The sequence below is a fragment of the Pongo abelii genome, chromosome 4, assembly GCF_028885655.2.
Source record: "Pongo abelii isolate AG06213 chromosome 4, NHGRI_mPonAbe1-v2.0_pri, whole genome shotgun sequence".
NCBI classification, from domain to species: Eukaryota; Metazoa; Chordata; class Mammalia; order Primates; family Hominidae; genus Pongo; species Pongo abelii.
The window spans coordinates 44061190-44072305 of NC_071989.2; the positions used below are offsets into that span (position 1 = coordinate 44061190).

The window sequence follows — 11116 nt, forward strand, 5'->3', positions numbered from 1 at the left end:
ACCTGACAGTTGGCTAGGTAATCTTGGGGTCCAGTAACCATCCAGAATAACTTGGAAAAGCAGCCAAATGAAACATTAGGACAGAAAATAATCATTAATTTGCATTATAATCTCCCTTCCATATATTCCAAATTTGTGTTGCTCTTGTAACAGTGACTTAAAGAACCTGAAGTTTATACTTCTGATCATGGCCCATTTTTTTTGACCAGTCTCACACTGACTAAGAAATTTTGTGTTAAGCCAGTGTTGTCTACTGTATTTTTCACTTTTAAAATAGCATTAATGAGGCCAGATGCAGTGGCTCATGTCTGTAATCCCAGCATTTTGGGAGACCAAGGCAAGCAGATCACTTGAGGTCAGGAGTTCGAGACCAGCCCGGTCAACCCGGTGGAACCCTGTCTCTATCAAATATAAAAAAATTAGCTTGGCATGGTGGTGCACACCTGTAATCTCAGCTACCTGGGAGACTGAGGCAGGAGAATCGCTTGAACCCAGGAGGCGGAGGTTGCAGGGAGCTGAGACTGCGCCACTGCACTCCAGCCTGGGAGACAGGGCAAGACTCCATTAAAAAAAAAAAAAGCGTTACTATGTTAATGACCAATATGCCGGCATAAAAACTAAATGTTGTATAATGAAACAATTTCAACTGACTAAATTAGACTTTCAAGGAATTAAGATGAAATACTTAAATTTTAAAAGAAAGCAAAGACAAGTAGAAATGTTAAGACTCAAGACAAGACGTTTTATGGTTTGGCTTTCTTTTTTTAAAGACCTACTTATGAGGCAAGCAAATTCTCTAATATTTTTCCTCCCCTACTCTAATACTACTATTCAATTCAACACATAGGGGAAAAGAATTGCAGTCTTTTCTGGTACTAATTTCAGAGCCTGCAAAACAAGGGGCAGGGTTTGGGGGGGGGTGACACTTATGTAGCCTTCCTTTTCAGTGCCCATATCACCTTCTGTACTATACCGCTTGTATAGAGCTTTGGCTAAACAGGTGAATATTGCCTATACTAAACCTTGACTACACAGGTGAACTTGCAATCCTGTCTGGCTCTACCGTTGGATCCCTAACTATAGGAGTTTTATACATGACAGACTTAGAACTCCCAGAAACTATAAAGAGTTAAGTGTGGAGGCAGGTGATCATGAATCTGGTCTCCCTCAAGGAGTAGCCACTATCCTTGGGCTTCAAGGAAGCTATCTGAAGGTCATTCCATGCTATAAGCCAACATACCTGTTGATAGATGAGTTCCACAAGTTCTTGCAAAGCATCATCTGTTGTAACGCAACCATTCAGGGTCTCTGCAAACTGTTCAATTTCAGTTTCAAAACTGCCAGGCTGCTCTGTAAGATGATTCAAAAAATCTTGAACATATTCTGATAGAGTAGGATAATCCTCACAACCATCCTCATAGGATTCCTACGGATCAAAAATGAAAAAAAAATTTTAATCTATGCTACTGGCTAAAACACACTAGGTGGTATGTCTCTAGCACAAATGCTTTTTTAAAGATCCTTCACATGATAAAAATTTATGTTCATCAATAAAATTGTCAATTGAGCTATTTTTCTTCCTTGCCTAAAAGCTGAAGTGTTATAATTAACAGCAGAAAGGTTCTGTTTAGCTGAATAGGAAATTGTCTTCTCATTCTGGGTCAACTTCTAAGATGGCTGAGGAATAAAGTTTAAACCAATATTTCACTACAATGCCAATATAAAAATTAAGACTCTGATCCACTTACGAATGAAATAAGATCTAGGATTTGCTTCAAAGTGGGAGGGGAAGTATGGACTAGGGATATAAAAACAAGAACGGCCACGTGTAGCTTACTGTTGAGGCCATGAGGATTCATTATACCATTCTCTGTATTTCTGCAAATGTTGACAACTTTTTTATTGGGAGAAAAAAACAAAAAAAACCCCCAAAACCTAATAAGGTTTATCATCTGTTAATCCCCAAGGGCAAAGAAATGCATAAAGCTGCTCGAGTAACTAAAATTTCATCATGGTATAAATGGAAGGAGACCTTTTGGCTGCTACATCCAGGTTACTAACAAAACCTTGATAGCAGCAGTAGTTTCCAGCTAATGTTGTTTCCACCACTGTCACCTTTGGCAGTTTCCAACCTTTTCATTAATGGCAGGAGGCTGAGTGGGCGAGTTTTACAAAAGATAATAGACTTGAGCAGCAACTTTCACATCTCAATGCCTAGAATACCACCCGAAGCGCTTTAAAGTTTACCAAACAGTTAAAATCTAATAATAACTATATTGCTTGTATGAAATTTAACCTTCTCCAAACAGAGTCAAATGAAAAGCCACATAAAAAAGTTATGACTAAAACAGAAGCATTTTGTGAAGGGGTTAAGTTCAAAAATCAGTGAGTGCATAGAGGAAAAAAAAAGGCATACATGGTCAAAACACCCTTAGAAATGCTCCATGTTGGAGAAAGACAGTCTTTTTTTTTTTTTTTTTTTTTTTTTTTTTTTTTTTTGAGACAGTCTTGTTCTGTTGCCCAGGCTGGAGTGCAGTGGTGCAACCTTGGCTCACTGCAACCTCCGCCTCCCGGGTTCAAGCTATTCCTGTACCTCAGCCTCTCAAGTAGCTGGGATTACAGGCATGCACCACCATGCCTGGCTAATTTTTGTATTTTTCGTAGAGACAGGGTTTCACCATGTTGGCCAGGCTGGTCTCGAACTCTGACTTCAGGTGATTCCCCCACCTCGGCCTCCCAAAGTGCTCGGATTACAGGCCACTGTGCCTGGCCCAGGACACAGTCTTAGGAGAAAGACCAACATTGCCAATTGTCCACTTGCTCCTTTACTGTTGGTGCCTGATATGGTTTGGCTGTGTCCCCACCTAAATCTCAACTTGAATTGTATCTCCCAGAATTCCCATGTGTTGTGAGAGGGACTCAGGGGCGAGGTAATTGAATCAATGGGGCTAGTCTTTCCAGTGCTATTCTTGTCATAGTGAATAAGTCTCACGAGATCTGATGAGTTTATCAGGGGTTTCCGCTTTTGCTTCTTCCTCATTTTTCTCTTGCTGCTGCCACGTAAGACGTGCCTTTCACCTCCCGCCATGATTCTGAGGCTTCCCCAGCCTTGTGGAACTGTAAGTCCAATTAAATCTCTTTTTCTTCCCAGTTTCAGGTATGTCTTTGTCAGCAGCATGAAAATGGACCACTATAGTGCTACCACTTCAAATGACCACCATTTGGAGGTCATGTTGTACACTTTTTATTTTATCTTTATTTTTTATTTTATTTTTTTTGAGATGGAGTCTCGCTCTGTCACCCAGGCTGGAGTACAGTGGCAAGATCTTGGCTCACTGCAACCTCTGCCTCCCAGGTTCAAGCACTTCTCCTGCCTCAGCCTCCCGGAGTAGCTGGGACTATAGGCATGCACCACCAGGCCCAGCTAATTTTTTTTGTATTTTTAGTGGAGACGGGGTTTCACCATGTTGATCAGGATGGTCTCGAGCTCCTGACCTCAAATGATCCACCCAACTCGGCCTCCCAAAGCGCTGAATCGATTACAGGCGAGAGCCACCATGCCCGGCCTATGTATCTTCAGAGACTGAAGTGATACTTAGCGAAAGTTGCATGTACTATGAGAGGCAATCAGGAAGTAAAACCAGCTGCAGAAATAGCAGATTCATGTGCCTTTTTCATTCACATATAGTGTTCACTGAATAGAAGGATAAACTCTAATACATTAGATTTTTGTCACGCATTTGAATTCAAGTTAAACATTCTACTATAATAGGAGGTATTAATGTTGATGAATTTATTTACTAATCATAAATATTATAGCTATGACTCTGAGGATTAAGTGAATTAATCAAATTCACCTAGATTGGTGAAGAGCACATAGTAAAGCACAGAATGTTCAACAAATGAATTACATTTTAAATTTCTAGAATACTGAGTCATATTCCAAATGCAACAGCCATGTATTCATACATAAAGGGACTAAAGTATAAAAAGCATCCAAAGTGAATGATAAAAAGCTGTATTTCTTGGCACCTAGGATGGTACTCCAATTAATAAGCTAATAGCCACCAGCTGCATATACGATATGTGATAAACACCATAAGGGCTTTGCCTGCATCTTATTTAACCTAGAACATTTTGAGGTAAGCATTACTATCCTCCCTGCACAGAAGAAACAGGCACAGAGTAGTTAAGTCACTTTGGTTATTCATTCAAAATGGTGTGGCTGCTGAGTACCTACTAAGTGCCAAAGACTGTCTTAGGGGATGGGATACTGCCATGACATGAGTATCTGCCATGAATAAAGCAGACAAGGCTCTCCTCTCATGGAGCTCATACTCCATGATGGAAGACACATTCAGAAGTTGAAATATACTACAAAAAAAAAAAAAAAAGGCAAAAAGCCAAGTAAAGATTCTTAGAGTTAATATATAAACTAAGAAAGAAAAAAAGATCCAGCCATACAAATATCTAAGGAAAGATATTCTCTTTCTATGGGCACAAGAAGCACACAGGCCCCAAGGAGGCCTAATAACTTTGAAAAAGACAATAACTAGAATACAGAAACTGAGGATGGGTGGTAACTAATGAGGTCAATGAGGCAGATAAGGAGATCTTAGAGGGCTTTGGGGGCCAAATTAAGGAAACTGGCTCTTAAGAGAGTAGGAAAAACAGGATGGGGCAAAGAGGGTTTGAACAAGGAAGGACCATGCACCAACTTAAGTGACTGTGCATGGTCACAAACTGATTAGAAGAACTGAGCGCAGAACAAAGCCTATACTTTTAACTTCTATGTGAAACTCTAAATAAATGACAAAAGCTTAAAACCCAATTTTGACTTTATGTACAAAGATGTTCATTGCCAAAAAATCCACGTAACAATCCATTAACAAGGAATTGGTTAAATACATTATCATATAACTGTATAATGGAATATCATATAGCCATTTAAGAACACAAGAGACAACAATACTTACCTCTAGAGTGAGAAAACGTTCCCATTATAAATATTGACATTATAAAATTGTGAAAGCAGTTAGGCATAATTGTACACATTCATATACTTAATGTTAACTACATACATGTGTGAATTTTATAACTAAAAAGTAGTCTTAAGTTTTTGATATACAGTTGCTAGTTTTACAGACTTGTAGTATCCTACCACTATTAATGACAAGGAACAGCAGAAAGGCAAAGGTACGGGTCCCAGCTGAAAGTACTAATTTCCTGTTTCCATCAAATGTCATTCTTTGTGGCAAAAATGCTGCTTAGAGCGCTGATTTGCAATCCTTTTTTTTTTTTTTTTTTTTTTTTTAAGTCAACAGAACTCTCTTTTAAGAAAATGTAAAATCTGATCAGTAAAAGAAGAAAGTAGAACTGCTCTGAATATAGCAGAACAGAGGATCCAGAGCCTGCCATTTTAAGCAAAAAAGGAGGCATAGAGTATTTGGAACAGACAGGCACTCCAACGTGTTTGAATCAAAGCCTGCATTACTTCTCTAGCACCAGATTTTTTAAAGCCACAAATTTCTTCAGTCTTCAATGTGGAGTCAAATGGCTTCCAAACAGGGATATTTTCAAGTTTTATTTTTCTTAGAATTCTATGGGAGATTGGGAGAGATAGAAAATGTGCTTTTTCATGGTATGTACTCTATATACATTGTCAAGAGATGAGAACCTATTACAGAACAGTGGGAATGAAAGAAAACTGATCAGACACTACAGAGAGTGAATATAGTCAAGACTACTTTAGCTAGCTGGATTGAATTAAGGCAAGGGTGTGCAGGAGAGGTGAGTCAATATGCCACCAAGTTCTTAGTGTAAGCAGCTAGTTAGAAAGAAGAGATTCACATGAAATACATAATTCTTACACTGTGTATAGATTTTATACTTGCATTTGAATGTGAGGTCCTCAAGAGGTGGTCAAATAAATGAAAACGTATGCCTAGAGTTCACTAGAGTTCAAAGGAATAATTAGATGTCAGGGTTATTAGCACACAAATACGTGACAGATTCTATGGAATAGGCGGGATTAGCAAAGGAGGTAATAAAATGGAAGAAAGAACATCACCAACCGTCATCTGAGGGGAAAAGGAATGATCTGCAAGTTGGGAGGATAAAGAAAGTACTGCCACAGAAGCCAAAGAGGTAGGAGAGAAGAGGTGCTCATAACAACAAATGCTACAGAATAAATTCATAGGTTGAAATCTGGAAGAGAATAATCATTGCAGAGTCTTGGGAGTGAAGGAGATTATGCTCAGAGAGAAAAAAGAACAAAATTAGTACCTTAAATACTTAGTTCTTATAAAAATGAGAGGGAGCTTCTGATAGACTAAAAAGGTACCTTTGCACCTAGCACAGGACCTGGCATATGGGGATTTATAAACTGAATAGATCCTACAGTGCTCAAAGTTTTAAAATGAGATTTAGGAAGATAAATTTAAAAATCGGAAGAACATCAGTCACAAAAACAGTATCAATACAATTAGGGAGATCAGACTGCAGAGGTTTGAACAGTGAGAGACAGTGAATAATTTTACCTACTGGAGAATGATACTACTGCAAGGCAGAAGAAAAACTGGGAAGTAACTTGAAGAGGGACTCTCTTAGAAAAAAAGCTCATTGTTTTGCAGGGGAGGAAGGGGACTTCTGTCTCTTAATCAATGCTTTATGAATTCCTATGTTAAATTTTTGGCTCTGGTAAGTGAACTGCGACAAAATATTCAAGGCATAATGGTTTGTCTGAGAAGAAACAATGGCCAGGAATAAATGAATATAGCAACTCACTGGTAAGAAGGCTTGGAAAGTAGGAAATTCTAGCAGCAGGATTAGAGGAAGAACTGAAGATAAAAGGGCTTGGTGCCTTGAAAGAGTTAAGAAAGCACAGCAGAAGACTACCATAAAGGCTGTTAGAAAAAGGATACCAGGAAATAGATTTTCATGTGTAGAACAAAAGCAGACTCAATAAATGTCTGGAAACTGAGCCAGAAGACTACTAGAATAGAGACTCCATGAAGACAGGAATTTCTGTTCATTTTGTTTGTTGCTGTATCACCGGGGCTTGACTCATGATAAGTACTTGACTATTGTTGAATGAGTGAATGTAGCTAACTTTGGATTATGGCTACTAAAAGGAAACGTTTCCTTTGCAATAAGAGCTTATCCTAAGAGTCGGGGGGAAAAAAGGATCCTGCTGTTCCGTGACAAATTGGATTGAGAAAAACTCTCTTAGCCTTAACTATGGGTAAAGATTAGGGTAAACTAGTAAGGCTAGAGAATATACCAGAACAAGGGTAGTAAGCCTGAATGCCTGTAGAATTCAGGTAGATTACAAATGAATGAAATAAGCCAGAAAGCAAATTAGAGCTCACAGACTCCATCTAAAGAGAATGCCTCTACTCAGCTCCAACCAATTTTTGCTGTATCAAAATGCCAGTCCACTAAGGCCAGATTTTATGACAAACCAGAACATTCGAGTTTCTAATATCTAATTTAGGTATTGGTTAATTAATTAAAACAACTTAAAGAAAAAAACAAACCCATTCAGGGCTAGAGAAGACACCTGCAGGCCACACAGGTTTCCAGGTTCCAGGCTGCAATCTGTTTTGGTAAATTGAGCACAGAAGGTGCTGATCTATTAGAGGATGGCAAGGAATGCCTAAAAGATGCAGTGGCTCAAAGTAGGTGGACTAACATGACTTTATCTACTGCTCTACAGCCCCAAAGTCACTTGAACCATGTAAAAATAGTTGATACACGATTATTACACACACTAACACACCCCTGTATCCCTCCATCATCATAAAACAGCCCAAGTCAATAGGGAAGAAAATAAATGGGAACCTGCTCGTGGCTGCTAGAACAAGCATCCTTAAGAGTTTATTCAACCTCTTACAGTGCTCTAATGGTTCTTTTCCTCTGTGAGCTAAATACAATTTTCTGGCAAGAACTCAAGATGCTCTCATTTCTACCTTACACGATAGATGGCCTTTTTCACCCCATATCAATTGCTTTTCCTGCTATGCCTATATCTTTTTCTTTCCAATCCCAAAGCTTTTTCCTATACAGCATAAGAATCATGGAGTATCTAAAACATGGAACACAGCTTTTCCATACTTTTACTGTCAAATATGGAAGGAGAGCCAAAAAGAGGTAATAAAAAAGGTGTGTTATTATCAGTTATAAGGGAAATACAATTTAAAACCACAACTAGATACTATATGCCCACCAGAATGGTTAAACAGAAAATACCAAGTGCCGACCAGGAAGTAGAGTAACTGGAAATCATACACTACTCAGAAAGTACAGTGGAACAATCTCTGAAACTACTTGGCAGTCTCTGCTAAAGCTGGCTACCCTAAGTCCCAGCAACTCCATTCCTTGGTATATACCAAACAGAAATAAAGGCATACAGCCAGCAAGACACAAAATGTGCCCTATTGATAATAACCCAAGAGTGAAAGCTACCAACGTTCATCAACAGACAAATGGGATATATTCATGCAATGGAATGTTATAAAAATAAGTCACCTCCAATTATATGCTACAATATGGAGTAATCTTGATATTGAAAGTGAGAAAGAATATATTCTATATGACTTCATTTATACAAACTTTGAACACAGAAAAAACTATCCTATGAAGTCAAAATAGTGGTTATACTTGGACATCAGGAACAACTGGAAGGAGACAGAGTGGGTTTTCAGGATGTTGATAATGTTCTATTTCCTGACTGGGATGCTGATTAGTTGAGTGTTCACTTTATGAGACTGAGCTAACACTTAAGTACACTATTCTCTGCTATACTTCAATAAAACTAAGAAGATAGGAAAGACAGGACTTAAGCTAAAGTATCATCAATCATTTCTCCAATGATTCCCTCCCACTTCTCTACAATTAATCCTTATGCATTTACTCATCTGGGTTTATCCAGTACAACAAATTCCTTTCTACATATTCCAACTGTGCTTTGTACGGCTATTTAAGAAAAGTGACTATTTTTTAAAGTTATATAAGTGACAAAGAAAAACTGAAAGTTTAAACGTTCTTTACACCTATGTAAATACTTTATCACAACCCCGTAGGACATTTCTGCATACAATAATTAGGATCAAAACTATGTCTATTTTAACATAATGGAATAATCACTAGAAACAAGAACACAGATGTGTATCTCAAGCTTACATTCTAATACCTTGAATATAACTACAAAATATATTTCTGAATCAGCTTTGTTTCCTTCTGAGTTCAATAATTCAAAACATTCACAATAAAAATTTTTTTTTTACGTGTAGTACAGAAAGCACAAACATACTCTGATTAACAAAGTAATAACCACATTATTCCACTAAATTAACCCAGAGTTGTAGGAAAAAGGGTGTACTTACTGTGTAATTGGAAGAATAACCTGAAGGGTAAAATTCAGGGGCATTCACTGACAGCTTAGACATTAATACAGGCGCTACAACCACCTGGGGCTTAGCCATTGCTGACTCCGAGTTCTGCTGTGGGATTTTATCCTGTGAACTAGGTGGAGCTCTCAGGGGCCTCGTTTGCTCTGCGAAAGAAAAAAAAACGGGGCGTCAGATGCATTCTTTCCTTTGTACAACAACTTGCTATATACTGAAAAACCATCTGAAAAGCGTCTGTTTTTAAGAGTTAAATAGAAACCATCATGAAATTTATGGTTATCGCCGGGATGTGTACAGACAGCCTACAAAAAGGAACAATAGACTTGCGGTGACTCAGTTACAGGCATACCTGCCTCTCAAATGAGTGCTTGCGAGCTTTTTTCCTCTCTGTGGTTTTAAAGGGGTCGGTGGAAAAGGGGTGGTTACTCGCTAGGGTCTCGCTTTAGAGGGCTGCTGAGGGGAGGCGATTTTTACTTCCTCCCGGGACCGCGAACTCCAAGACCGCGCACCCGGCCCCTCCCCCAGCCAGGCGCACAAAGGATTCCAGCAGACACCTTCCAAACCCGGATCCCGGACCGTCCCTACCCGGTCACGCGGACCTCTCGGGGAATGCTTTCGGGGAACCGGGGGTGAGGACGGCAGACAGCGCGTCGGGCCTCGGCACGCGTGGAGGGCCGTAGGGAAGCGTTCGCCAAGGAGGACTGGGGCCCTTAGAGCTGCTCCGTACCTGGGAGCGCCCCGGGCCGGGAAGGCCGCTGGGGGCTGGCGGGGACCTCGCACTGGGCCCCTGGCGGCGGGGTCGTCCTGGGCTGGCGCAGCGGCGGTGGCTGCAGGAAGCCCGGGGCTTTGGGTTGCGGCGGCTGGTGCCGCACCCGCTCAGCAGGCCCCGCTCCGTTCGGGAAACCGCCGCCCTCAGGCCCGCCCCCTCCGCGGCCCAGGCCCCGGCTCCGGCCCCGACCAGCACCTGGGGCCCGATCGAAACCGTCCGACATGCTCCTCCTCCTCCGCCTCCTCCTCCAGGGGCCGCTGCCGCTGCGCTCGCGATAGGACGCGGGGGGAAGGCGCCGCGGGTCGGCTATAGCCGCCGCGCCTCACTCGGGCCTCATGGAGGAGGAGGGCGACGGGCCCCGGCTCGGCTGCTCGGTGCTTCTGGCGGAGCGGACGGCAGCCCGAGCACCCGCTGCAACAGAGCGCCCGCCCCCCTCGGCTACCCTCGGCTTTCCAATTCTCCCCCAAAACCCGGCTCCCCGCCTTCGGCGTGGCAGGGGCGCAGGCGGGTCACAGCGGCCCCCTGCGGCCCGGAGGCTCGGGACGCGCCCGCTAGGCTCCTCCAGTTCGCGGCTGGCCGGCCGCCGGGCCCCGCAGGCCGCCCGCCGAGTGGCGTCTCGGCCACCTGCCGGCCCGCAGCCAGGCTCGGGCAGGGGCATCTCGGTTCCCGGGGCCAGGCTGGGGGGATGAAGGGTGAGGGGGACGCTTACCACAGGCAGGCCCGACCTACTCGGTAGTTCTCAGGAGAGACGTGCGAGACCGACAGTTGACGCCCGGAAAATAAAAACACGGGGGGAGGGGGCGTGGACCCTGTGCCAGGGTTCGCTGGCGCACAGGTGTGTTCAATGACTCGGCTCCGGCCGAGACCCGCGGACTGCTGTGGAGTGGTCCCTGGGAGACTGCCACCTGGTCTGTTAGCATCGGGGGAAGGGAGTAGA

General features: G+C 42.3%; 1 protein-coding gene across 3 annotated transcripts in view; it reads right to left on the reverse strand.

Moving 5' to 3' along the window:
- PAIP1 (poly(A) binding protein interacting protein 1) overlaps window positions 1-10908 on the reverse strand; it is a 29461-nt gene extending 18553 nt beyond the window's left edge. Inside the window, exons 1-3 of one of the 3 annotated variants that reach the window (XM_024247368.3) lie at window positions 10889-10908; window positions 9387-9556; window positions 1241-1426 (exon numbers count right to left, since the gene is read on the reverse strand). In XM_024247368.3, the coding sequence (XP_024103136.1) occupies window positions 1241-1426; window positions 9387-9485 (285 nt within the window). In that variant the 5' untranslated portion in view covers window positions 9486-9556; window positions 10889-10908. Of the gene's footprint in view, window positions 1-1240; window positions 1427-9386; window positions 9557-10137; window positions 10778-10888 lie in introns of those variants that run through there. The other 2 variants (XM_003776592.5, XM_002815537.5) reach the window with 2 other exon arrangements.
- Window positions 10909-11116: the final 208 nt, after the last annotated feature.